General features: G+C 54.7%; 3 protein-coding genes and 2 long non-coding RNA genes across 32 annotated transcripts; 4 read left to right on the forward strand and 1 right to left on the reverse strand.

Moving 5' to 3' along the window:
• Positions 1–4: 4 nt before the first annotated feature.
• On the forward strand, positions 5–5,452 carry POLR2H (RNA polymerase II, I and III subunit H). Of its 3 annotated transcripts, none has more exons than XM_067738291.1 (5): positions 5–193; positions 1,269–1,735; positions 2,980–3,063; positions 3,148–3,241; positions 5,086–5,452. In XM_067738291.1, the coding sequence occupies exons 2-5, from the start codon at positions 1,663–1,665 to the stop codon at positions 5,201–5,203; spliced, it is 369 nt and encodes a 122-aa protein (XP_067594392.1). In that variant the 5' UTR covers positions 5–193; positions 1,269–1,662; the 3' UTR covers positions 5,204–5,452. The 3 variants fall into 3 exon arrangements, with proteins under 3 accessions (XP_067594392.1, XP_067594394.1, XP_067594391.1); XM_067738293.1 differs by lacking the exon at positions 1,269–1,735 and adding an exon at positions 4,040–4,123 and having other exon boundaries at positions 10–193; XM_067738290.1 differs by lacking the exon at positions 5–193 and adding an exon at positions 4,040–4,123.
• On the reverse strand, positions 4,900–14,524 carry THPO (thrombopoietin). Of its 6 annotated transcripts, XM_067738286.1 has the most exons (7): positions 12,988–13,349; positions 12,718–12,892; positions 12,355–12,482; positions 11,977–12,063; positions 10,309–10,476; positions 9,989–10,069; positions 9,176–9,872 (listed from the first exon to the last, which is right to left on the reverse strand). In XM_067738286.1, the coding sequence occupies exons 2-7, from the start codon at positions 12,728–12,730 to the stop codon at positions 9,489–9,491; spliced, it is 861 nt and encodes a 286-aa protein (XP_067594387.1). In that variant the 5' UTR covers positions 12,731–12,892; positions 12,988–13,349; the 3' UTR covers positions 9,176–9,488. The 6 variants fall into 6 exon arrangements, with proteins under 6 accessions (XP_067594390.1, XP_067594387.1, XP_067594386.1 ...); XM_067738289.1 differs by lacking the exons at positions 9,176–9,872; positions 9,989–10,069 and adding an exon at positions 4,900–5,365; XM_067738285.1 differs by lacking the exon at positions 12,988–13,349 and adding an exon at positions 14,221–14,524 and having other exon boundaries at positions 9,176–10,069.
• On the forward strand, positions 9,988–12,031 carry LOC137224986 (uncharacterized). The gene is made up of 3 exons (XR_010943614.1): positions 9,988–10,146; positions 10,243–10,517; positions 11,635–12,031. It is a non-coding gene; the product is annotated as an uncharacterized lncRNA (long non-coding RNA).
• On the forward strand, positions 13,326–14,570 carry LOC137224987 (uncharacterized). Its single transcript, XR_010943615.1, has 4 exons — positions 13,326–13,561; positions 13,759–13,875; positions 13,983–14,110; positions 14,433–14,570. It is a non-coding gene; the product is annotated as an uncharacterized lncRNA (long non-coding RNA).
• A 1,755-nt stretch (positions 14,571–16,325) lies between these two features.
• On the forward strand, positions 16,326–25,558 carry CHRD (chordin). 21 transcript variants are annotated; one of them, XR_010943616.1, is made up of 24 exons: positions 16,330–16,596; positions 16,828–16,931; positions 17,410–17,539; positions 17,678–17,806; positions 17,903–18,002; positions 18,125–18,212; positions 18,571–18,712; positions 18,828–18,968; positions 19,053–19,135; positions 19,212–19,359; positions 19,517–19,623; positions 19,748–19,867; positions 20,511–20,667; positions 21,014–21,234; positions 21,673–21,786; positions 22,110–22,382; positions 22,461–22,554; positions 22,668–22,724; positions 23,008–23,111; positions 23,582–23,684; positions 24,330–24,484; positions 24,647–24,749; positions 24,917–24,973; positions 25,098–25,183. XR_010943616.1 is itself a non-coding variant. In XM_067738302.1 (23 exons), the coding sequence occupies exons 1-23, from the start codon at positions 16,449–16,451 to the stop codon at positions 25,151–25,153; spliced, it is 2,805 nt and encodes a 934-aa protein (XP_067594403.1). In that variant the 5' UTR covers positions 16,329–16,448; the 3' UTR covers positions 25,154–25,306. The 21 variants fall into 21 exon arrangements, 13 of the variants coding, with proteins under 13 accessions (XP_067594404.1, XP_067594408.1, XP_067594406.1 ...); XR_010943620.1 differs by lacking the exon at positions 24,917–24,973 and having other exon boundaries at positions 16,326–16,596; positions 24,402–24,484; positions 24,607–24,749; positions 25,098–25,235; XR_010943619.1 differs by lacking the exon at positions 24,917–24,973 and having other exon boundaries at positions 16,328–16,596; positions 24,607–24,749; positions 25,101–25,242.
• Positions 25,559–26,310: the final 752 nt, after the last annotated feature.

The following is a 26,310-nucleotide window of genomic DNA, read 5'->3' on the forward strand; positions in this document are numbered from 1 at the left end:
GGTCTGTGGCTCTCCGCGCCCGGCCGGGAGGGGCGGGACTCGCCGGGGCTCTGTAGGGCCTGGGGCCGGGGGCTGCCGAACCGTCTAAGTCAGACTTTCAGGCCCAATCCCTCAGGAGCGGCGTCCTCTCTTGCTTCTTCGCTGGGGCCAAGGGCTCAGACCGGCCTGGCAGGGCCCCTCCACTCCGTCGGGGGTGAGAAACAAAGCTGGGGGGACTCGGCGGGGGACGCTAGGCCCAGAAGGGGAGTGCTTGGAACTGGGACCCTCGGTCTCTCTCATCCCCTTCCTTTCTCTTTGCCTTCTTCGCGGCTCCCCGAGGGTAGGTGCACTTGGAGCAACTTGGCCTTCGGCTTGTGCGGGGGTGGAGGTGGAGAGGGAACGGGAAGGGGTGAGACCAGAGGGAAGGGAGGTCTAGGTGCCTGGGAGTCGGGCGTGGGGGGACAGAGGTCGCTTCTCCCTGGCAGGGCCCAAGGAGAAATCCGAGTAGCTGCTCACGTCTAGCCGCCAAGGGGGAACGGCCTGCTGGCGCTCTGCGCTCTGCGTTCTCTGTAAGGGTCCGAAGAAGGATAGAGCAGTGGGTGGGGTGAGCACAGGTGGATGGGCAGTGTCAGAGATAGTGTGAGGGGGAAGGGCCAGTGTCCAGGAAACAGGCAGTGTGCCGGAGGAGGCAGCACCAGGGTGAAGGGGCACGTGGGAGCAGCGGGGGTTCCCAGGAGGAGGGAGCAGTGTCCAGGAAGGGGGAAGTGTGAGAGCCGGCACCCTAGAGGAAGGGGCAATGTAAAGGAAGAGGTGGTATCCGTAGGAGAGGATTGTGTCAGGATGAAGGAGCACATAGGAGAGCTTGTCCAGGAGAGGGTCGTGGCGGGGGGGGGGAAAGGGCAGAACCGAGCTTAAGGGGCAGTGCTCAAGGAGGGCAGTGGGTGGGTGTTAATGCCTGCTGAAGGGGCGGTGTAAGGGAAGAGAGTAGGGGTGGGGACGATGCAGGCTTTCCTCTTTCCCATGGTGACATCATGGCAAATTCCCAAACTGGACGGACCCGGCTCAGGTGACAGCCATATGGGCCGAGACGGCCCGGGCCGGCCCGGGCCGGCCTGGTTGCCAGCTGGAGGGGCTGGGTCCTGAGACCTGCCGGGCCAGCGCCCTGGGGGCGGGGTTCTTCTCCGCTCGCCTTTCGCACGGACTGTGCCCTCGGCAGTCAGGCGGACGGGCACGGTAGGGTACGGGCCGGGCTTCTCTGGGCCAAGGATCAAGGTCCCTGGCTTGGGTAGGCCCCCAAGCATTCCAGTCTTCCTGACCTGGCTTCTGAAGAGGGCGCAGGAGAGCCACTGGAGAGAGCCGGACAAGACGCCGCCTCGGCCGGAGGTGGGACCTATCGTGTTGCCGCCCGGGGCGGAGTTATTTGGACCTGAGACCCGCCCTTAATACTGCAGCCTCTCGGAAAGAATCGTTCGGGGCGGAAGTTAAGAAGCCCCGAGAGCTAGGTGGCGGAAGTGGCCGCATTCCCTTTTGTCCGTGCGCATGCGTTATTCTATTTCTTAGCCGCCGCTCTTGAAGCGCTGCCTTTTCCTTTCTCCTCTTTACCTCCACGCGACGGGGTGCGCGTACCCCTAGTCGTCGTGGTCGGGCGCTCAGCCCCTCCACTATTTTCGTGGCCCCCTCACCATGGCGGGCATCCTGTTTGAGGATATTTTTGATGTAAAAGACATTGACCCGGAGGGCAAAAAGTTTGACCGAGGTAAGTAAGATTTGGAGGGGCTGTTTGGGGGAAGGGGCTAATCTCCTCGGGGACACGCCCCTGGGCCTCTCGTCCACCCATTTCACGTAGCCTACCCCTACCGGCAGGTCTTGGCGTAGGGACCTTTCTCAGGAAACATTTTTACAGATGAGGAAACGGAGACTCCGGGCTCTCCCTGGCTTCACACAAGCTGTGCCCAGTGCCTGGATGGCCTTTTCTCCGGGCATCTTTCTAATCGCTACCCACTCTGTGCTAGGCGCTGTACTGTGCACCTTACACACACTTTATCTTACGTATTCCTTTCAAGAGCCTGCATGAGGTAGGTGGTGTCTTACCCATTTTGCTCTGAGAGACAAAGCAACCCACGCAAGGCTGTACAGCGAATAATCCGACCTCCAGAGCCCTTCGCCCTCAGAGTCTTTAGCTCTTTGTGAAATCCTCTCGGAGATAGAGTTGACTGGTTAGTGTACAACTCTTTATTATGTCATTGATCAATAATTGTCTTTGGTGTCTCTTCTTTTGCCTAGAGACTGGGATGCTTTTTGGGACAAAACCCAGTTCTTACACAAGTTGATAATCCCCTTAGCAGAGGACCTGGCACAGAAAGATAAAACCTTTGGATGAATGAATAACTTGCCCCAAATCAGGTGGTTTCTTAACCACCTAGGTAGGCCTAGAACCTGGATATTATTTGTTGCCAGAGGATCTTTGATTTTTTTCTGGGGATTCTATCCGCTTGCCATAAGTTGTGTCCCCTTTCCTTCTTGCATATGTGGTTCTTTTTTTGATTTATTTTTGGCTGCGTTGGGTCTTCGTTGCTGCACGCAGGCTTCTCATTGTGGTGGCTTCTCTCGTTGCGGAGCACGGGCTCTAGGCGCGAGGGCTCAGTAGTTGTGGCATGTCGGCTCAGTAGTTGTAGCTCATGGGCTCTAGAGCACAGGCTCGGTAGTTGTGGTGCACGGGCTTAGTTGCTCTGTGGCATGTGGGATCTTCCCAGACCAGGGCTCGAACCCGTGTCCCCTGCATTGGCAGGCGGATTCTTAACCACTGCGCCACCAGGGAAGTCCCTGCATATGTGAGTCTGACTGAGCCTGCACGTCTACGAGAGGCCAGTGGATACAGGTTGGGTTAGATTGAGTATTCTATTGCATCCAGCCCCCACAAAGTAGGAGTCTGCCCTGCGCTGTAGGGTCTGCCTTGGGCCAGGCAATGACCTCTGCCACTCTTTCCCTGTTTCCTTCCAGTGTCTCGACTGCATTGTGAGAGTGAATCTTTCAAGATGGACCTCATATTAGATGTAAACATTCAGATTTACCCTGTAGACTTGGGTAAGTATTGAACATAAACAACAGCAGGAGGCTTTTTGCCATTTCCGCTGTTCTTCACCCTCTGATGCTGCTGTTATTTTTCAGGTGACAAGTTCCGGTTGGTCATAGCCAGTACTTTGTATGAAGATGGTACTCTGGATGATGGTGAATACAACCCTACAGATGATAGGCCTTCCAGGTGAGGGAGTGGAGCAGGGAGTACTTGAAATATGCCTGAGGACTAAGTCGATAAGTGGTATAGAAAGACCTTACTTAATTCATAAAATAAATGATTATCAGCAGAATCTATGTAACCTTAAGGAAACTGCTGCACTTAAGAATTCAGACATTCAGGTGTTTATCCAAAGCAGTGATTACAGTGTGAGTTGTAGCTTTTTGATGGCAGAGGAAATGACCACTGAATGACCTAGGCTTTGTGGGCCTTGTGTCTTGGGAGGGAGTTTGGTGTGAGGCAGAGGCTTTCGAGCCCCACTCAGTTCACATCTCAGCTCTACCACTTATTTGTTGAATAACCTTAACCCCTTTCTTTTTTTCTTTTTTCTTATTGGCTGCGTTGGGTCTTTGTTGCTGCACCTGGGCTTTCTCTAGTTGCAGGGAGTGGGGGCTCAGTAGTTGCAGCATGTGGGCCCTAGAGCGCAGGCTCAGTAGTTGTGGCGCATGGGGCTTTGTTGCTCCGCAGCATGTGGGATCTTCCTGGACCAGGGATAGAACCCGTGTCCCTTGCATTGGTGGGGGATCCTTAACCACTGCACCACCAGGGAAGTCCAACCTTAACCTCTTTCAACCTTAGTTTTCTCATCAGTAAAATATCGATGGTCATACCCAGCTCACAGGGTTACTCTGAGGACTAAATGACATTATGTTTGGAAAGTGCCTGTTGTTATGATGCTGGCACTTAGTTACCAGTTACCATTTTTAAAGGACCTCTTATTGTTGTTAACTACATTTAAGAATAACTGCCACTGTTGTTCCACAGGGCTGACCAATTTGAGTATGTAATGTATGGGAAAGTGTACAGGATTGAGGGAGATGAAACTTCTACTGAAGCAGCAACACGCCTGTAAGTTCCACGGCCTTGTGAGAGCCCTCGCCCCCTCCCTTTTGTGAGAATTTGGACTATGCTCTGAAAATTTGGACCATGCTCAGGCTTCCTGGGTTTCTTTCCCCAAGCACCTCAGACCTAGGTGGGACCCGGAAAGAAACTGTTTTGGGAACAATTTTCAGTCTGAAATGTAGATTGCTCACTTTGCCCTCTGTCAGGACCTCAGGGCCTGGTGGTCCAAATGAGAAACTGGTAATCTAGCTGTGTGAAATGCCAAGGAAGGTTACTTCTCCAAGAACTAAATGCAGCATAAGTGATTAAACTGCTAGGCCTTTTTGTTTGTGTGTGTGTGTGTGTGTGTGTGTATGTGTGTGTGTGTGTCTGTGTGTGTGTGTGTGTCTGTGTGTGTGTATGTGTATGTTTTGCTACTCTGCAATCCAATCCCTAGTTCTTTGGTTTCTCTGCCCAACTATTTTTTTCTTTTCTTTAAAATCTTATTAAAACAACATGTGCCCTTTGTAAGAAATTTGAAAAGCAGAGAAGTAACGTGAAGAAGGAAAAAAGTCACCTATAATTCTATAACCAGAGGGAATCTTTTACATAAACATTCTTGAATGTTCTAGGGTTTTTTTTTCCTCTGTACTTTTTTCTTTGAGCTCATGTTGTTTATTACAATGTTTTGTTCTGTTCTTTTTGCTTAATGTTATGTAAAACATGTTTCCCCATGTCCATTTTAAGCTATTCCTAAACATTTTAATAGCTATATAACATTCCAGTAAATGGATATATCTTAATTGATTTGACCATTTCCTTTATTCTGGGCATGGGGTATTTTCCACTTTTGCCGATATAAAGAACAGTTTGGTTCCTGATGACAATACTCTAGAAGGATGCCTTTTTGTTCTTAGGTTGGGTTGGAGAGCTGCTGAGTAACAGTTGCTATGGAGCTCAGACTCATGGGACTGGGTCTTCTGTTTCAGCTCTGCCTACGTGTCCTATGGGGGCCTGCTCATGAGGCTGCAGGGTGATGCCAACAATCTGCATGGATTTGAAGTGGATTCCAGAGTTTATCTGCTGATGAAGAAACTGGCCTTCTGAACCACCCAGGGAGCCAGCCTTGCTGCTTACTCACGCACGTCATGGACGTTCGTTCAAGCCCGAGTAGCAGTTGCTGTTGTTCACCTGTTCAGGAGGGGCTGGCTCTCTGCCCACTGTGGGTGCATCTTTAGGAGGTCTGGACTCAATGGGAAACTGACTTGCCTGCAAAAGACCCAGTGGGAGAGCTTAAAATGAATCAGAAGTTGTTTTATGTATATGATTTTTTTAATTAAAGTTTACTTTTTCAGACTCTTTTCCCCTCTTTTTTAGCAAAGTTTTTTCCATTTATTTTAAAATCATTTTTTCCAGTTTGCCTATGGTATATTATGTTTCTGGCCCACAGCCAGATGGTCACATGTCAATGTAGGATCTGTCCCAACCTTTTGGTATCGGGGTTCAGGGTTATCTCCGTCTCCTGGCTGACTACCCCCAATATCTATCCTCCAATGTGATTTTCTGTCTGGGAGAGAGAGTGTTGTGCTTTTGGCTCCTGAGGGCACCACCCATTTGGCATAGAATCCTGAATAGGCAAGGAGCTCTGCTCGTGTTCTTCTAACACTTTCAGTTTCTCAGGAAGTCAGATCACGTTGACTTGAATGAGTTGCTTGCATAGCCTGGAAATGTTCGTCATTTTTATGGAAGCTTTGAGATGAGGCTTTTCGACACATGCATAGGACACAACTCTGAAGAGGAGAGGAAGAACGATTTGGTGGTTGTGGAAGCGGGTGGAGGAGTTAGCTCTCTGCTTTACATTCTAGTGGTGACCTGGAGGGAGGGTAAGTGGTGGTGGTTTTTACCAGTGACACTGAACAGGGAGCTGCCTCACAGACCAGTGAAGTAGACAGGGCAGCAATACCAATGAGGTTTGGCAGTTCAGTGCCAGTGCCTGGGACAATACAGCAGTCTGACTGCAGTCACTAATTTATCAGTGGGGGAAGAACAAAGTTGAGGAAATGGCGATGCTTACAAGGACTCCAGCATTGGAGCTGCGTCTTCAGCCTGGCATTTGAGGTCTCAGACAGTACATGGGACTCTGATTTCCCCTGGGAAGTTCAGGGTAACAATCCAGAAAGATCATAAGTGTGTATTAAGTAGTTGTCTCTTTTTATTTTTGCGGTACACGGGCCTCTCACTGTTGTGGCCTCTCCTGTTGTGGAGCACAGGCTCCGGACGCGCAGGCTCAGCGGCCATGGCTCACGGGCCTAGCCGCTCCGCGGCATGTGGGATCTCCCTGGACCGGGGCACGAACCCACGTCCCCTGCATCGGCAGGGGGACTCTCAACCACTGCGCCACCAGGGAAGCCCAGTAGTTGTCTCTTTTGATCTCCCTTTTTTGCCATGAGAGTTGGTCCTCCTGCTGGGATGCCTGGGGTATTTCCTTCCCCATCATTTTCAGGTCTTCACAGGAGGTGTTAGAAATAGTATTTAGGGAAATGGGTTGAAAATGAATGGCCTCTGTAGGGGGGAGGAAAAGGTATTTCTTTTGCTTTACTGTGGGGTAGGGGTGAGGGGAGAGGGAAGTAGGAGATGAAGTGGGAGTTGGGATGAATTTTTATAGAATCGTAGAACCTCTCCCGTGCAGTCAAATTTTTTTGTAGGGGTTGGAGAAGGATGGATTTAGGTTGGAGAGGGGAGAACCTAATTACCGATAACAGTTTGCAGGGTAGCTAATAGTTTGCGGGGTAGTGTAGCAGACTGTCCTAGCTGCCGTGGGGTGGCAGAAGAAAGAGAAGTGGGGTACAGTTGAATAGAGATAAGAGCGTCCTTGTTGTAACAGGTTTTTGTCTTTTCTGTAAAGGGAAGAAGGGACTGAATCAGCCCAATAGAATGATTTGGGAATGGGTTAGATGCTCAGGAGAGGCAAGTTAGTTCCCACTGGAGAAGCCCATGGGTTATTTACGTTTGCCCTAGGGTAAGTCAAATGCCAGTACTGGATGCCTGGAACTTTCTGGCTACATACTTCTTGCAGTTTTGCCATCTTTGTCTCTCAGCTGACTGTCTGAAAACCCTTAATTCTTTGTCTCTGGTCCCTTTGGCATCTCTTGTACTGGGTGCTGGCTTTCAGGTGCCATAAAATGTTTCATTTGATCATTAAATTTAACCTACTTTAATATTTCAGTAAGTTAAAATTTCCACTTACTATTCTCTTGACTCCATGCTGGAATTTGTAGTGTGGATGAACTGATTTTCTCCCACGGAGAAACTGACACCATCCGAGATTTGGACGGCACTTCTGAGCTTGGTGCATTTGTTGACTTTTTCTCCATGGCAACCGTTCTGTCCATGGGGTGGTGGGGGGAGACACCTGGAGATGCCTAAATTGGTCACCCCACCAAGAGCTTTGGTTTTCTACTCAGAACTCTTTAACTGTCGATGTGTACTCCCTAAGGACTTGGAAATTTTTTCCAATAATAGAGTCACTGACTGATATACTGGACAGTGCACCACACTGGGGAATGTATGGGCTCCAGACTAAGTCATCCTAGGGTGTTTCTTTTCCTGTTCACAGGCTGTGAAACCATTGGGAACTTGCCGGGCTTCTCTGAGCCTGTTTCCTCATCCGTAAAGCAGAGATGATAATACCTACCTTATAGAAATGTGTGAGTGTTAAAAAAGATAATATGCATAAGTTTCTTGACATACTGGCTTTCATTCTACTGTTTTGGAATGCCTTTAATGACCCTGGGGTTTTGTGGTAGTGTTTGGAACCCTAGGTTTCTGGCTCCTCTACCTACATGCTAACTTTTCCTGTCCTTTGGGGAGTTGAGGTGGGAGAGGAAAAAGCTTCCATTAGTTTTCCTACAGACACCTCTGGAGGTAGTGTTGACCTTGCAGTGGAGTGCTTGGGGCAATATAAACCTTCCCAAGCACCATGGTGGCATTTATTCAGAAAGCCCCATAAGCCTGGGCTTCTTTTCTAGAGATCCCCTGGCAGAGTTTATGGTGTCACACAGGGTTGCTTTTTAGATACTATACGCTTCTGGGAATTGGGAAATGAGCCTTCAACTTGCACTTGACTTGTGCTTGTCCCTCCTGCTGTGTGAGCTCTAGGAGACTGACTCAAGCCACTTCCTGCATTTCCCCCTGACCTCCACAGGAGGGAGGCAGGAACCCACGCCTGGTGAAGCTTCCTGCTGAGCTGCTGAAGTGCTGGCTGTTTGCTCAGCTGTCACGTCCAGGTCTCATCTTGTCTGACTGACCCGTCTGCACAGCCTTACCTGTAAGGCTCTCCAAAGCTTCCTGTTAGCTTTTTCTCAGGGAGGGGGGATCTGTTGCCCATGAGAAGAACATCTTCCCCTCGCTTTGCAGGTAGCTTTTGGGTCCTCTCCTTTATTCTGTCTTTATACAGTCTCAGTTTTGTCTATTGCTTAGGAACTGCTTTTCTGAGAGACTTCTCATTCATTTCTCAAGAGTAAGGATCTCCTAAGAAAAGCAGATCAGAGCCCCATTAAGAATGATAATAAAGGGGGTAAAGAGACTAACCTTAGTTCTGAGCAGAAAACCAAAGCTTTTTTTTGTCATAAGCCCTACCTCTGTTCAGAAGCTAGGCCAGGCCAGGCGTTTGCAGAATTCTCATATGAAAAAGAGTATACAGAGAAATAGTAAGTTATAAATTTGTGCAGAAGATAGACCAGAGATAACTAACTGCTCTGGTGAACATTATTAATAGTTAAAAAAAAATAGCTTTTGTAGTTTTATGGCATGTAGTAAAAAAATTATACTTTTTCTGTCCTGCATGTCTCCCTTCACCAGGGCTTTGGGTTTCAGGTGAAAGCAGGAAATCTGGTAAAGGCATACCTCGGAGATATTGCAGGTTCAGTTCCAGACCACCACAATAAAGTGAATATCACAATAAAGCGAGTCACACAAATTTTTTGGTTTTTTTTTTGTTTCCCAGTTATGTTTACATGATACTGTAGTCTATTAACTGTAATAGTATTATGTCTAAAAAAAAAAAGCAATGTACATACCTTCATTCAAAAATACTTTATTGCTAAAAAATGCTAACCATCATCTGACAACACAGGGTTGCCACAAACCTTCAATTTGTAAAAAATGCAGTATCTGTAAAGCATAATAAAATGAAGCACAATAAAATGAGGTATGCCTGTATAGCTGCAGTTGTCTCCCAGGGCCTCTCCTCCGAGTAAGGGGATTGTACTTGGGAGGCGATGCTGATGTCGGCAGTGCCGGAGTACCTTACTCTTCCTGAGACAGATTCCGGAAGTGAGAGTGGGCTGCAACTAGAAGATGACTGGTAGAGTTGGGTGTGATAGCAGAGGGGTCAGGAAGCATGGGTTGGAGCTGGACCGTGGGGATGGGCAAGGTGGGTGAAGGAGAGAAGAGTGTGTACTGTCCAGGAGGAGGATGGGCTGGGGAAGGAGACTCTCCAGGCTGGAGGTAGGGTGACAGGGAGTCCATGTCTGAAGTTTCCGGAGGAATATCCGGGGCTCTTAGGGCCCTGGGTGTGGGTCCAGGAAAGAGTCCGTGAATTCCACTCAGGGGTCCATGTGTCCTGTTCAGGTGTCCAGGGATTTGGTCTAGGGACCTGGAGGTTTGGTTCAGCAGACCAGGAATCTTGGCTCTGAATCCCTGCAGCCTGTTCAGAAGTCCAGAGCCAGTAGTTCTGGCTGAGACACTGGAGTTTGTCTCCAACAATCCAGAAGTCCTGTTTGGGAGCTTGTTCAGTATGAGAAATGGAGAGGTGTTCCCCGGGATAGCTGTGGTAGGTGGGGCCCGCTTGGCACAGAGGGTGGGTCCCACTACAAGCAGCAGGAAACGCACCTTTCCTCGGAGCAGTCGTTGGAAGCTCAGGAAGATGGCACTGGGATCCTTGTGAGCTGTGGTCCTGCCCTGCGCAGAAAGCTGAGGGCAGAGGATGGGCCTGAGGCCAGAGACCTGGGCCAGATATCATGCCTCCCTGTCTATGTGGGAAAGATAAGGTACCAGAACCCAGGCTTTGTGGCTGGAGGGAGCACTCCTTGGCAGGTCAGCTCTTCCACCCTCAAGATTTCTAAAATTCCCCTTTCTTCCCTCAGGTCTTCTGAGGGGACCGAGTCAGAAAAGAAAGACAGCTTCTATAGTTCCCTTGACTGGGGACTTACCTGGGTTCCTAGGAGGCCCTGCAGGGCCCCAAGGAGGAGGCGGACCTGTCCAGAAAGCTGCACCAGTAGGGATGAGAGGCAAGTGGGTCCCAGTTGTCCCCGCGCTGCCATCACTGCCTCCAGCAGAAGGGTCGAGGCTCCCAGAACGTCCTGTGCCTTGGTCTGTTCCTGGGAAAGAGATGGAAGAGAGAAACGGACAGCTTCAAAGGGTATGCTAATAGCGGGTGGGGAGCCTGTAAGAGTAGCCAGCAGAATGAATCATAGGAGCTGAGAATTGGACAGGACCTAGGTCCCACCCAGTACAGGAATTCCTTCAGTCTCCCGACAATTGGTCATCAGCCTCTGCTTGAATAACGCCAGTGTCCAGTAACGCAGCTGGTCTCGCATGTAATTTCAGTGAGAAAAGCTCTTTTTTTTTTTTTCTTACATTATGCTGAAATCTGCCCTATTATAGCTTTTACTTCTTGGTTCTAGTGCTGCAAATCTACTCTTTCTGCTACAAAATCAGGATCATATGATTAAAAAAAATTAATGTAGATATAAGACCATCATAAAGATTATAAAGATGAAGGGAAGGGGCTTGCTGATAAATGGCAGAGCTAGAGCTACAAGGGATCACTAGCAATTACACTTCCTCCCTGTCCCAATCCCCCAGAAGACCTGAGGGAAGCAAGGGAATTCTAGGGATCTTGAGGGTAGAGGAGCTGACCTTCTAAGCAGCACTCCCTCCTGGTAGGTTTCCTGAGTGTGTCTCAGACTGAAGCACTTCATGCTCTACCACAAGACTGACACTCTTCTCCAAGCTAATCACACAAGCTTTATTATTTTTTTAAACCATTCCTTGCATAACATATTTTCTGACCTCTCACTGTTCAGGTTGCTTTCCTCCTTTTGGAAACGTGCTAGTTTACTATGGTCCCTCTGAGTAAATTAGCATGTTTCTAAAAGAGGATGGCTAGTACTCAGTGCAGTAGTTTAAGTGCAGTCCACTCATAATAGAGTTTTTTAGGAATATTTCTACAATGTGGATGTTAAACATCTAAAGCCACCTATGATCCCTACCTTTTTAAGTAGCTACTTCAATAATGTTGTTACAATGCTAAGTTTGGGGTCAATCCAACCCTCCCAGGTCCTTTTCATAGTAAGTACTAGGGCTAGAAGTTTATATGAGGTACGTAGGGACACTGTGGCCTGAAAGCTGGAATAGGATTTTATTCAATTACTTTTCACATCTAGAATTTTATATACATCTCTGTTAAATTTCACCTTGTTTTTGACCTAGCCTTTTAGCAGTTTGAACCTTAATTCTGTTTTTTGTTATTTTAGCTGTGCATCCCAGTTTTGTGTCATCTGAGGATGACAGATCAGTCTTGCTTCTTCACACCAACTTAAGAAGGCCGAACAGAAATAGGTCAAAAGCATGGCCATGAGAGACTTCTATCCAGCTTTTCATGGTGATCAACTTTGACTCTATTTTATGTAGTGGACCACAAGCCATCATCTTGTCCAGAGGATATCCCCACAGTAGAATGTATGTTGGGTTAGGGTGGCCAAGCTGAAGGTGAGATCTTTTTAGGGAGCTCAGGAATTTTGAAAAATCCATGGGAATCAGTAGGAAACACATGAAGACAGGATTCGGGAAACCAAGGGAAAGGATGGCTTTCTTACTGTCTGGGTTTTCCATTCTCCCAAGCTGAAGTCCACAGCAGGCAGCAGGACGGGTGTGGACAAAGGGTTAACGTCTGGGCACTGGCTCTGTTGAAAAAGATTGGTGGGGGGATGGTGGAGAGGGTGCTGAAATAGAGGGGGTTATGGTGACCCAATTACCAGGACAGGCTTCCATGAAATAGAACCAGACTAGAGCTTTTAAGAGAGGGTTTGATTGTAAACCATAATCCTTGTGAAGGGGTGATAATTAGGCGGGGGGTGGTCTTACTGAAGACAATATTAGAAGAGTAGTGATCGGAGGGCATGAGAGGAAGTGATAGGAGTCAGGGTATCTCACCAGTTAGGTGGATAGCGGGGAGAGTGCTTGGGGATTCTCACCAGTCTGCTGTGAAGGACATGGGAGTCACGAAGCAGTTTATTTAGGAGTCGGGGGTCACAGGCAGGAGGAGCCGGGCTGGACAGTGTTAGTCTTGCAGTTAGGAGAGGCATGACCACGAGGAGCAATTCTTAGATGAGGAGAGGTGAGGTTGAAAGGGGCGGATAAGGAAGAAATCATTGTTGGGTGGTGGTCCAGGAATTCCCACTTAGGACCCAGACCTGAAATCCACGGAATCTGCCTCTCAGAGGCCTTATTCCTGGGAGATTGAGGTCCCCCCTGCCCCCGCACCCCAGCACATCTCCTTTCTCTTTCCCCTCTACCGAGTTCTGATTTGGCCCTAGGTCTCTCGAGGGTTTTCTTACCAGTCAGCTCCATTCTGGCCAGGCTGTGTGGTTGGAGCGGCTCCCTGTATGGGGCCTCTCCCCTGAATCCGTCCTGGGGCCATGGAGGCGGCTTGGGCTCTTGCACTTCTGGGCAGAGTGGGGTGGGGCACAGGTGGGGCACAGGTGGGCCAAGGAGGAGGGTCTAGAATCTATCCTGCAAGTGACAGGAATAATGAACATTATTGAATTTCAAGGAAAACACTCTGCCTGGCTGGTGGAACAGATGCTGGGAGGGTGTGAGATGCTGACCAGCCTAGAACTGCTAAAGCTCGGACTGCTCCCACATCATCTTGTGAAGGTAGCGTACGGCATCTCCTCTTTGTCAGGGTTCCTCAGGATGTCTGAGGTGGCTCTGGTGCCCCTGCCCCCTGCCGAGAGCTGCAGGACAGGATATATACACACACATCTAATTGGCCTCAAAGTCTGAGCAACCCTGTTTGGTTGGAGAAAATCTGGGATGGGGATAGAGAAGGGAAGTATTGTGGCACAAGCCTGGAGAAGAGATTGGAAATGGGGTACAGGGCCAGGAGCTAGCAAACATGTACAATGTGCTCAGGGATAGCTTGGGGAGTGGGGTTGAGGAGGGAAATTGGGCAAAAATGAAACTTAACTACTAGAGGTCAGTGATTAAAAGATTGAGAAGGTGGTGTAGGAGAAATTAACCTCTCATTCTTTTTCTATTTACCCCAACATACAAAGCCTCTTGGAGTTTTTCTCTGCATTCTAAGTTCTGAAATACTGGGTTATCCAAGGTGAGGAGATGGGCTAACAGTCCTGGAACTTCCTTCCTGAAGCAAGTTGCCCAGGAACGAGCACAGGCTGGGTGAGATGATGCCCACCTTGCACGGCTTACCTTGCCTTAGACACCAACCATATCTGTCTCCTAGCCTGCACCTTCCTCCCTGCCCCCTCTGCAGACCCCTTCCGGTTCCTTTGCAGGACCCCACACATGGCTTCCTCCTTCTTTCACAAGTTGTGCAAAGAGGCCTGCACCTGATTCAATATTGGGATTTCCTGTAGGTCTGTCAACATGCATGAGCCCTCCTCCCATTACCCTCTCCTTGTGCCTTGGCTTGCCTGGCCCAGCTTCCCCAGCCCCAGGATTCAGAACCTTGTGAGCTAACTAGGAATGACTGGGTAAGAATGGGGATTGGGGCTGCGTCCAGCTTGGTGCTATGTTCCCTAAGTCCAAAAAAACACCTCCTTTCTTATTTTCTCCCTGGGACCATGTCCCCTTTCCTTAGGGCCAGCCACGACCGTGCTGTATTCCACCAAGTCTGTGATCAGTCCCTCAGAACCCAGCACCCCACCCCCTACCCCTGCTCTGTCCTGCTCCTCCCATTCTGGGAAGGCTACACTCTTCTCGACAAAGGTCAGTGCCTGCAGGTTCCAGTTTGCCTGCCCCTCCCCCAGCAGAGAGCCCAATTCCTCTTTCCTGTCCTTCCTACCCTCACGTAACTCCAAATCTTGCTTGCCACTCACCGGTGGAGAAGGGCTCCAGGACCCAGGTGCGGAGCAGGCGGCACTCTGGGGAGCAGATGGGTAGGAAAACAGGTGGCGCTGGGGCATAGCCCCTCCAGGGCAGTGGGGTCACAAGCCTGCCCGGGGCCACTTCTGCCCAATCAGAGAGCAGGGAGCCACTAGACACTGGCAATGGCCCCCGGAAGTGACGCCTTCTCCTCCCACCCGCGCAGGACCTGGAGCCCCTGCCTGGACCATGGTTCACTAGCGGAGCCCCGGATCCTCCACCCACGCACACCACACAGAGGATTTGAACGGGGGATCTGTCTTTCCCTAGGAGATGGGAAATCTGGGACCTGGTTGGGGGAGAAGATGGGAGGGAAACAGGTTTTTTCCAGGAGGATTCTGGCAGGACACTTTTGTCCCTGAGGAAGAGGCACGGAGGTCTGGCTCTAGAATGGTGGGTCTCTCAATTCCTGGCTGTCCAAATTTCTTTTCCCTGGACACCACACCTGCTGCTAAAATCTACTAGGACTCTTGCTTTCCTGCTTTTCTCGCCAATAACCCTCTGGGGGTCATGTCTTATGCCCCCTTTGCAAGTGGGAATGTGGGTGTCGCCTGTCAGGGGTCAGTGTTACCAGGAAGCAGTTTGGACAGTTTGAGAGGCCTTCAAGCTGAGGGGGTGCCTGTGCTGGATTAAGCTGTGCTCAGGTACCACTCTGTTGGGGCCCAGTGGCTCCGATGGCTAAGCCCACTTATCTCTGTGCCAGTGCCCTCTTTGCCTGCCCGGTCTTTCTCCCTCTTCCATCTCCTACCACTCCACATGTGACAAGAGGAATAACCAGGCCCATGTGTCCCTGTCTTAGGAAAGACAGCTGCTGAACCTCCCCCGCAAATACCTCCCGCTGGCCCCCCTCTTCCTTTGGCCCTGGCTCTAGTTCTTTTGCTTTCCCCTCAGTCCCACTCTCCCCACAGTCCGTCCTCAGGGGCCTCCTGGCCTGACCTTGTTCCCATCACCCCCTCCCCGCCAGTTCTTCCTCAGGCTGTGTCCTGCTCCTCCTCCCCAGGATGGGGCTGTCTGCTAAAGAGTATGGCCTAGATCCCAGAATTCTCCAGTTCAGCCAGACGAGATGCCTCCCAAGATTAGGAAGGAGGGTGCCGGGATGGTTGGGAGGATGGTGGGAGAGTGGGGGTGGGAGGGGGCAGGGAGGCCGTCATGACCAGGAAACCAAGACAAAAGAGGTTGTGGGTAGGATGGAGAGGCACAGGGTCCCCAGGGTGAAGGAAGAGGGTGGGAAAGTGCGTCAGGCTGGGGATGATGATGGTTGGATGGGCCTGAGCGCAGGTAACAGTAGGGAGAGAAACACTGTCACCAGACAGAAAGGGGATACTGTCTGTTTCTGGCCAAGTTCCTATCCTGGGGAACAGTAGAATGAGGAGAGAGCTCAGAGAAGAGGTAGGACACAGGCTAGGCAGTGAGAGTGGTGTGGGGTTTGAGAGGTGCTGTGGGCCCAGCGTCAGGCGAAGATGAGTTGACGGGCCTTTTCTGCACGGAGTCATCATCCTTAAAGACAATTCTTCATCCTTCCTGCAGGAACCCAGTCCTAGCCCAGTGGCTGGCCCAGGCCTCGGGCAGTCTCTGCCCCTCCCTGGTCTGGGGCTCCCATCCTGGGCCGGACACGCACCTCCTGGTCCAGCTTGGAGGGGGGGCTCCAGACCCGCCTCTCCTCCCCTCTTTGCGCCCCCTGGTCCCTCCCCTCCCCTCCCTCCCCTCCCCCTCCCCTCCCCCTTCTCCTACAGCCCCTCCCTCCTCCCCTGCCCGGTTCCAGCCCCTCCCTCCCCTCCCCCATTCGCGATCCGGGCCGCTGCTGCTGGGCCGGACCCCCCGGGCTCAGCCCGGCCCCTCGCCGAGCCGCCGCCGCCGCCCCGTTTGCTGAGGAGGAGGCCCCCGGCCGGGGCGCCGGGCGCGGGGCATAAAACGGGCCAGAGCCGTCGCCCGGGGCACTAGAGCCGCGTACGGCCCGGGTCAGCGGCCGCCAGCCCGCCCGCGCTCCTCCCGGCCGCTCCTCCCGCCCCGCCCGGCCCGGCGCCGACTCCGCGGCCGCCCGACGAGCCCCTAGCCGCACAGCTCGGGCCCTGGCCCCGGCCCCCTCCCGCCGTACCGCCCCCGGCCCGGCCCTCCTCCCACCTCCCTCCTCCCTCTCCAGCTCCCTCCTCCCTCCCGCCTCCCCAGCTGTCCCGTTCGCGTCATGCCGAGCCTCCCGGCCCCGCCGGCCCCGCTGCTGCTCCTCGGGCTGCTGCTGCTCTGCTCCCGGCCGGCCCGCGGCGCCGGCCCCGAGCACCCAGCGCTGCCCATCCGGCCCGAGAAGGAGCCGCTGCCCATTCGGGGAGCAGCAGGTAGGTATTGCCCCGGGGGAGGCGCGGGCGGGGAGTCCTGCTCGGGGCAAGTCTGCGCCCGCCCGGAGGGGGCGCCGGGTGCAGGTGGCTCAGTGCGGCGGGCGGCCCGGAGGGGTGGGCGGGGGCCGCGAGGCGGGTCGCGCCCGGGGACCCGGGGCCCGGCCGGCAGCGCCCGGGGCGGGTACACGGTAGGAGCGGGACAGCTGCCGCCAGCCAAGTCCGTCCCCGTAGGCTGCTCCTTCGGCGGGAAGGTCTATGCCTTGGACGAGACGTGGCACCCGGACCTGGGGGAGCCCTTCGGGGTGATGCGCTGCGTGTTGTGTGCCTGCGAGGCGGTGAGTGGACCGAATGGCCGTGGCCGGGGCCCTCGCGGGTCGGGGACCGCTGGGGTCTTGGGACGTCGGAGGGACTCGGAGTTGCTGAAGAAAGAGAAGTCAGTCTGCAGATACTTGGGATATTTTTCTGAAGGAGGAAGCGGGGAGGAAGAGCCCCCTTCAAGTCTCAGGTGTTGCCTATTATTGATCACCCACTGTGTGTCAGGCTCTTTGCCAACTCCGTTTCGTCTGTCTCTCGCTTAACTCCTAGTACAACCATGCTAGATAGATACTATCATTACTCCCATTTTTCAGATAAGGACCCTACGGCCCATCGAGGTTAAGTAACTTGTCTAGAGTTATGCAGCTTGTATGTAGCAGAGCAGTCTCACCCCGTGGGAGGACCTTGCCCTGGTCCCGTGCCTCCTCTCGGCTCGCCTTTGAGTCTCACCAACAGCGTATTGCCCTCATTCGGTTTTCCCGTCTTCTCTGCGAGCAGCCTCAGTGGGGTCGCCGCGCAAGGGGCGCGGGCAGGGTCAGCTGCAAGAACATCAAACCCGAGTGCCCAACCCTGGCCTGCGGGCAGCCGCGCCAGCTGCCCGGACACTGCTGCCAGACCTGCCCCCAGGGTAAGGCCCGCTCCGCGGTGAGAGGAGGGCAGCAGGGCCACGATGCTTGGTCCTGGGCCACGCGAATGGAGCGAATGGAGCGGCCAACTGGCCCTCCTCGTGCCCAGCTGAAACCCGCATCCCCCACCCCCGGTGCAGAGCGCAGCGGTCCGGAAAAGCAGCCAACGGGCCTGGCCTTCGAGTATCCGCGGGACCCAGAGCACAGAAGCTACAGCGACCGCGGGGAGCCTGGAGCTGAGGATCGGGGGCGTGGAGACGGCCACACGGGTAGGCAGGGGCTGCGCAAGTGAGGACCGGGGTCATGGTTGGGGCCGGGCTGCAGCAGCGGGTGACGGTACTAGGGATATCTTCCTTCCCTCACAGACTTCGTGGCGCTGCTGACGGGGCCAAGGTCGCAAGCGGTGGCACGGGCCCGAGTGTCACTGCTGCGCTCTAGTCTGCGGTTCTCCATCTCCTACCGGCGGTGAGAAAGGGGAAGGAGGGAGGAGGGGTCAGCTGGGGGCCAGGGAGGGAGAACTGGGGAGGCTGGAGGGGCTGCTTCTGGCTCAGGCTCGGAGTCCGTGCTCAGGGGACTCTCATTACCAGGCTGGACCGCCCTACCCGAATCCGCTTCTCAGACTCCACTGGCAGCATCCTGTTTGAACACCCTGCAGCCCCTACCCAAGATGGCCTGGTGAGATGATGCCGTTTATGAGTGCTTATCCAGTCTGGGCGCTATGCTGAGAGCATGTTCTGCATTACCTGCTTGGGTCCTCACAACAGCCCAGTGGGAGAAAGGCACTGACATTATGATGCCCATTTTACAGATGAGGGAACTGAGGCTCAGTAGCAGAATGTGACTTGCTCAAGGTCACACAGCTAGTAAGTGGTGGAGCCAGGATTTGGACCCTGGCATCTGGCTCCAGGGCCCCTTCTCAAACTTCCTAGGAGGGCCTGGGGGCAGCTTCCCATATTCCTTCCTCACCAGACATGGGCCTCTCAGCAGGCCTGTCCTGCATTCTGAGTAGAGTCTTCTTATCTCTCTGTTCCAGGTCTGTGGGGTGTGGCGAGCAGTGCCTCGGTTGTCTCTGCGGCTCCTTAGGGCAGAACAGCTGCACGTGGCACTCGTGACACCCAGTCACCCTTCAGGGGAGGTCTGGGGGCCTCTCATCCGGCATCGGGCCCTGGCCGCTGGTGAGGGGAGCAAACAGCCCCTGGACGTGAAATTTGGAGTCTTCTCTACCCCCAGGAATGGAGTGGGCTGAGGAGGGGACTTTCTGGTGGGCTCTCATGGTCCTTTCTCCCCCAGAGACCTTCAGTGCCATCCTGACCCTGGAAGGCCCCCCACAGCAGGGCATAGGGGGCATTGCCCTCCTCACGCTCAGTGACACAGAGGACTCCTTGCATTTTTTGCTGCTCTTCCGTGGGCTGCTGGAAGCCAGGAGTGGGGGTAAGTGGAATGGGGGCAGCACATATGAGGAGGGTAGGGAGATCACCTATGTTTCAGAGGTATCCACATGTGCGGCTATTGCAGGACCAGCCCAGGTTCCCTTGCGGCTCCAGATTCTACACCAGGGGAAGCTACTGCGAGAGCTCCAGGCCAATGCCTCGGCCCAGGTGAGCAAGGGTCTGGCTCTTACTGCCACTGGTTCTGGCCTCTTGCTGTGCCCACCATACCCTGCTCTGCCCCCAGGAGCCGGGCTTTGCTGAAGTGCTGCCCAACCTGACAGCCCAGGAGATGGACTGGCTGGTGCTGGGGGAGCTGCAGATGGCCCTGGAGAGGGCAAGTGGGTCAGTGCTGCGCATCAGTGGACACATTGCTGCCAGGCAGAGCTGTGATGGTGAGGCAGGGCGAAGCCTGGCGCCCCGGGCACACACAACTGAGAGGCACAGAGAAGCGCCAGAGGAGGGGCTGGGGGGTAGAGGAGGGATCCTGGGGGCTGGGGGTGTGAATGGCCATGCAGCAAGCCTGCCTCCACCTGTCTCGCCCCTCTGCAGTTCTGCAAAGTGTCCTTTGTGGGGCCGATGCCCTGATCCCTGTTCAGACAGGTGCAGCTGGCTCGGCCAGCCTTACACTGCTAGGAAATGGCTCCCTGATCTACCAAGTAAGAGCTGGGGGATGGAGGAGGTGGGAGGGCAGCAGAGCAGGGCGGGGCTTTGGCCTGCAATGGTTCAGGGCCCAGGCCTTCTCTGCTACTCCAGTTTGCCCTCCCTGACCCTGCCCTCCAGGTACAGGTGGTAGGTACAGGCAGCGAGGTGGTGGCCATGACGCTGGAGACCAAGCCTCAGCGGAGGAACCAGCACACTGTCCTGTGCCACATGGCTGGACTCCAGCCGGGAGGATACATGGTGAGTGCTTCAGGCAGAGCAGAGCCGCAGGTCCCAGCACCAGAGCTGACAGTGCAGGGGGCTGTGGGAAGCCATGTTGGATGAGCAGGGATGTTCCGCGTCATTCACTCACTCACAGGCTCTCTCACTGATGCATTGATTCACTGGACACATTTTTTAGTGAGTCTCAGGCTAAAGACTGCAGTACAAAGAAAATCCGATGTGGCCCCTGTCTTCAGGAAGCTCATGTCAAGTGGAAGGAGTTATACAGGGAGACCAGTGCAGCAGATCACGTGATAGCAAACGTGATCGCAGTGGCTGCCATTTATTGAGCCTTTCTGTGTGTCACAAACTGTACTGGTTGTCTTGCTTCTGTTATTTTTGGCCCTCACAGTACTCATTTATAGATGGCGAAGTGAAGGATCAGAGAGATTAAATAACTCCTCAAGATGGTTGCATAGGTAGGAAGTGGCAGGGAAGGGACTTGAACCTGGGCCCGCCAGGCTCTTATCCAGTGTTACTGGTGTGAGGAAGTGTGTATGGGTTTAGTGGGGGCACAAAACATGGAAAGGGTTCAGAATCTTGGGCTGGTGTGAAAGCTGAGGAGGGGTTCATCTGGGACCTGGCAGGCTACAGCTGGGGCTCACCCTTCCCTGCCCTCCAGGCTGTGGGTGTCTGCCCTGGGCTGGGTGCCCGGGGGGCTCATATGCTGCTGCAGAATGAGCTGTTCCTGAACGTGGGCACCAAGGACTTCCCAGATGGAGAGCTGCGGGGGCACGTGGCTGCCCTGCCCTACAGCGGGCACAGCGCCCGCCATGATAGTGAGTGCTCCAGGGGTCTGCCTGCCCTTTGGTGTTCTCTAACCTGTGACTCAAGCATGTGAGGGATGGTGCCAGAGGGCCAGAGCCTGGCATGGTGTCTTTCTCTGTGCCTGAGCTCCAGTTGGCATCTGGAGAAGGTGGGGATGTGTAGGGTGGCCCTGCCAGGAGACCCTCCCTGTTACCACACATGGTGCAGGGCTCTCACTTGCTGCTGCCCCAGCCCTGGGCCTGTGGACAGTGCCTGGCAGCTTGTGGAGTCCGTGCTGGGGGAGACGGGGAATGCCGGGATTGAGTCGCTGCTCTAGGCCACCTTCTCATCTGTCACCTCTCCTCTGTCTGGATCCAGCACTACCTGTGCCCCTGGCAGGAGCCCTGGTGTTGCCCCCCGTGCAGAGCCAGGCAGCAGGGCATGCCTGGCTCTCCCTGGATACCCACTGTCACCTGCACTATGAAGTGCTGCTGGCTGGGCTTGGTGGCTCAGAACAGGGCACCATCACTGCCCACCTCCTCGGGCCTCCTGGGATGCCAGGGCCCCGGCGGCTGCTGAAGGGATTCTATGGCCCAGAGGTGAGGACGTGTTGGTGGGAGGCAGTTTGGAAAAGATCTACTTTCTCGCATGAAAGGCTGTGTGGGCCTTTGGCAGGAGAAGCAGAGAGCAGGCAGCCTCAGGAGTCAGACAGACCCGGGTATGAATCTGACTCAGCCTTTTGTTATCCATCCTCTCTCCTGCATCCTACTCTGGTGGGATCTCTTGGCTAGTATGTAATATCCTGAACCTCCAGAGGGGTGTGTGGGATGGACCAAGCCCCCGACGTGGGGTGGGTTGCCATGGAATCGGGGCTAGAGAGGCCTGGCTTCTGAGCTCTACACCATCGCCGCTGGGCTTTGCTATCCTGGAGGCCTTACTTAATCTCCCCGGGCCTCAGTGTCCTTCCCCGCGAATTGGGAGTGGTAGGCTCAGCCCTAGAGGGCCTTGTTCCCGTCCCTGATTCTGTCTACTCACAGGCCCAGGGCGTGGTCAAGGATCTGGAGCCTGAGCTGCTGCGGCACCTGGCACAGGGCTCTGCCTCCTTGCTGATCACCACCAAGGGTAGCCCCCAAGGGGAGCTGCGAGGGCAGGTAGGCAGGCAGTGCGGGCCGGTGGGGATGGTCCAGTGTTGGGCTATCACTGTGTGCCTTAGTCAGTCCCTTGCTGTCTCTGAACCCCGGGGCTGGTAGAACCACACACACTCCCTCCTCGCTGGTCGGGAGGCTGAAGCCAGATGAGGTGCTTAATGAGTCTAGTAGCTGACCATCTGTCCTTGGCAGCTGGGATGATCGCCGTGGATAATAGCATCCTCCTGGGGCGCAGGGGCGCTCAGGGTGTCTTGGGCTGACTGGCCACAGCTGGTGGAGACGCAAGGGGGAGCCCGGGCGCTGCCTCAACCTGCCTCTCCTCTCAGGTGCACATCGCCAACCAGTGCGAGGCGGGCGGCCTGCGCCTGGCGGCAGCAGGGGCCGAAGAAGTACGGGTGCCCGGGGCTCTGGATGCAGTGGTGGCCGAGGTGGCCGCGCTGCCCGCTGTGCTAGGCCCAGATGCCCCAGCGCCAGCCAAACCTGGTGGCCCCGGGCGGCTCCGAGACCCCAACACCTGCTTCTTCGAGGGGCAGCAGCGCCCCCATGGGGCTCGCTGGGCTCCTAACTATGACCCGCTCTGCTCGCTCTGCACCTGCCAGGTAGGAGGCCCTGGAAGGGCACACTGGGGCCTGGGTTCTGGGTCAGGATCGCAGTCAACCCCCAACCTCTCCCCGTAGAGACGCACGGTGATCTGTGACCCCATGGTGTGCCCGCCACCCAGCTGCCCAAGCCCGGTGCAGGAGCCGGATCAGTGCTGCCCTGTGTGCCCGGGTGAGTGCCCTGCAGGAGCGGAGAGGGTAATGGAGGGTCCACCGTGTGGGCGTGAGGCCTCTGCGGAGGGAAGGAGGGGGCCACCGTCTGCTTTCACTACTTTGGATCCACAGAGAAGCAAGATGTCGGAGACCTGCCGGGGCTGCCGAAGAACAGGGACCCTGGAGAGGGTGAGCAGAAGTGGGCGTGGAGGGGTAGGGAATCCAGAGGAGCTGTTGGGTGGGACGGGGGGGGGGGGGGGGGGGGATGGGAGGGGGAGAGTGTTTATGGGGGTGGAGGGAGGCTGAGGGGCACAGGTTACAAGTGACACCTGATAGACTTCATCAGATTCACTGGCCCACAAGTGGGCCCTGCGGTTAGACTACTGTGGGGTTGGCCTGAGGCTCAGTCCTGGGTTGTGGGCCCGGCCAATGAACTCAGTGCTAATGGCAGCTGGGCACTGTCCCCCACCAGGCTGCTATTTTGATGGCGACCGGAGCTGGCGGGCAGCGGGCACCCGGTGGCACCCTGTCGTGCCCCCATTTGGCTTAATTAAGTGTGCTGTCTGCACCTGCAAGGTATGGCCACCCAGTCTTCTGTGCTGCTGGAACCCAGCGGGTCTGCAGAGCTGGGGAGGGGGCTGGTAGGAGAGGAAAGCCCAGTCTTGGTGAGGAGGGCTCAAGGATCAAAATAACATGAGAAGAGTTCCCTGGGCTCTGAGAGCTGGCTTCCTATAAAGGAAAAGGGCACGGACTGATTGGGGTGTGAACTCTGGCTCTGCCAGCTGGCTAGCTCCATGTAACCCTGGGCACTTTCTGTGCGTCCCTGAGTCTCACTTTCCTCTCCCATAAGCAGATGTGGTAGCACCTACCTTGCAGGGCCACAATGAGGATTTGAGTTCAGGTACATAAAAAGCCCCAGCCCAGGGCCTCTGAGTAAAAGGCCATGGATGTATTACTTTGGAGGTATGGGAAAGGAGAGGGAGGAAGCAGGAGGCTTATGTGCTCCTCCTTTTTCCTGACACCCCTCACTCAATGGATCCCTACAGGGGGGCACTGGAGAGGTGCACTGTGAGAAGGTGCAGTGTCCCCGGCTGGCCTGTGCCCAGCCTGTCCGTGCCAACCCCACTGACTGCTGCAAACAGTGTCCAGGTGAGGGGGGTGGGCACTGAGGCTTCTTGGGGCAGATAAGGCTTTTTGTCCTTGTCCTGGGTCGGGGCGGGGGGATGCATGGTGAGGGGATGCCTAGTGAGGGTGGATGGAAGGGATGTCTCAGCTAAATCAGTATTTACCCAGCATTGCTCTGTGCCTAGCCTGGAGCCAGGGATCTACACGCACTGGAAAGAATGTGCATGTGTTAGTGGGCTGTGATGGGATCCAGTTCCTGTCCCATCCATCTACCCATCCACCCATCCACCCATCCATCCACCCATCCACCCATCCATCCACCCATCCACCCATCCATCCATCCACCCATCCACCCATCCACCCATCCACCCATCCACCCATCCGTCCTTCCGTCCATCCATCCGTCCATCCATCCATCCATCCATCCATCCATCCATCCATCCATCCATCCACCCATCCATCCACCCACCCATCCACCCATCCACCCTTCCGTCCGTCCGTCCTTCCGTCCATCTGTCCATCCGTCCATCCATCCATCCATCCATCCATCGAAATTTATCGTCTACTAAGTGCCAGAAACTGCTGGTGACAAATAAAACCTGGATGGCCCTCACAGAGCTCACATCTACTGACCTCTCCCTCCTTCCCTCCTTCTCTCCCTGCCAACAGTGGGGTCAGGGGCCCACCCCCAACTGGGGGACCCCATGCAGGCTGATGGGCCCCGGGGCTGCCGTTTTGCAGGGCAGTGGTTCCCGGAGAGCCAGAGCTGGCACCCTTCGGTGCCCCCCTTTGGGGAGATGAGCTGTATCACCTGCAGATGTGGGGTAAGTGAGGGCTTGTGTGAGGCGGGCATTGGGGGCCTGGCCTGGGGGAGGGGAACTTCCCAGGGAGGGCAGGCTCCTGGGGGTGGGCTTCCCCCAAGAGGCTGAAGGCCCCTGTGCCCCAGCACCTCAGGGACCCTCAGGATCTGGTCTGTCCTGCACCAGGCAGGGGTGCCCCACTGTGAGCGGGATGACTGTTCACTGCCACTGTCCTGCGGCCCAGGGAAGGAGAGCCGCTGCTGTTCCCACTGCACAGCCCGGCGGCGGTGTAAGTGAGGGGCCTGGGGCAGCAGCTCCAAGCTGCCTGTGGGACGCCTGGGGAGGGAAGGGAGCCCCTGCCGTGTGGCGGGAATAGCGCCCCCTGCTGCACAAGCGCCACCCCATCCCCCCGTCACAGCAAACTTGTGGACTTGTTCGTGATTACCTTTTCTTTAGGAATGAGATTTCTGATGCCCAGAGGAATCAGGCAGCTAGGCTAAAGTCATGCAACTGGTGTGTGCTGACGTGCTGAAAAAATTCTGATCTTTCTGGGACCAGAACAGAGGAGCTCTGCTGTGCCCTCCCTGCCACCCCACTCCCTCACTCCTCTTCTAAAGCTCACTCCCTCTGTCTCCAGCAGTTGCAGACACCAGGACAGTTCCAGAGCTGGAGAAAGAAGCTGAAGGCTCCTAGGGAGCAGCCAGAAGGCCGCGTGACCAAGAGGATGGGGCCTGGGCTGGGGGAGGAGGGGCGCCGGGGACCCCGCATTCTCCTGCGGGAAACCCAGTGCCTTCGGCCCCTCTTTTCTGCCTCTTCTCCCTCCCCCACTACCTCTGGGAACCACAACTCCACAAGGGGGAGGGGTAGCCAGGGCCGACCAATGCCATGTCCACTCCAACTTTGGCCTTGTCGCCCTCTCGCCTCTGCCTTGGAAGCCCACCCCCTTTCCTTCTGTACATAATGTCACTGGCTTGTTGGGATTTTTAATTTATCCTCACTCAGCACCAAGGGTCCCCCCCACTTCACTCCTGCTGCCCCTGAGCTGAGCAGAGTCATTATTGGAGATTTTTGTATTTATTAAAACGTTTTTTTCCAGTCTTTGGGCTAGTGGTTGTTTCTTTGTGACCAGGGGCCTGAGTGAGCCCCAGTGGAGAAGGGTCTGAGGGTAGGCAGGGAGAGAGAGGGCCACCGGCTCCTGGGGCTTCCCTCTGACCCTCAGGGAGCGGGAAGAGACCCGGGGAAGGGGACAGGATGGCACAGCAGTGGGCTGGCATGCCCGGACTCCACAGAGGGGCTTGGGCCGTCTTTGAGATGGAATAGAGCTTCAAGAACTCAGGCACCCTGAAGCAGGATTTGGACACTAGTTTCCAGTGACCTGCCCGGGCTGGCATTTCTGCTGAGTATTATAGTGTCTCAGAACTGTTGCTGGTAGGATTTAAAATTTGATCTGTTACCCTGGGGTCAGTCAGGCCTTCTGCTCTGCAGAGAGTTTGACTGGGCTTCCGAGCTTCTCCGGCAGAAAGAGATGGAAGGTAAAACAGGGGCTCTGGTCAGAGGAGAAATGGGGGTGGTTCTGATACACCTGGGTTTTGAAGAGAAAACTCCCTCATGTACAGCCCTCCACTTTGCCACTTTTTACTTGAGAGTCACCTTTCAGCATTCTCCAGTGACTTCCCTTGGCCATCTCTCATGTGCCACATTGGATTTTGGGTATGTCACACGATGAACAGCCACTAGGAGCCATCGCATGGTGGCGCTGCTGGCAGCTGCCAGTTCACTTTGGGCCAAGTCAGTGTCCAAGCGGGTATTTGAGTAATTTATGACTACAGACTGCAGAAGATGCCTCCTCA

The sequence above is a fragment of the Pseudorca crassidens genome, chromosome 5 (genome assembly GCF_039906515.1).
Source record: "Pseudorca crassidens isolate mPseCra1 chromosome 5, mPseCra1.hap1, whole genome shotgun sequence".
NCBI lineage: Eukaryota > Metazoa > Chordata > Mammalia > Artiodactyla > Delphinidae > Pseudorca > Pseudorca crassidens.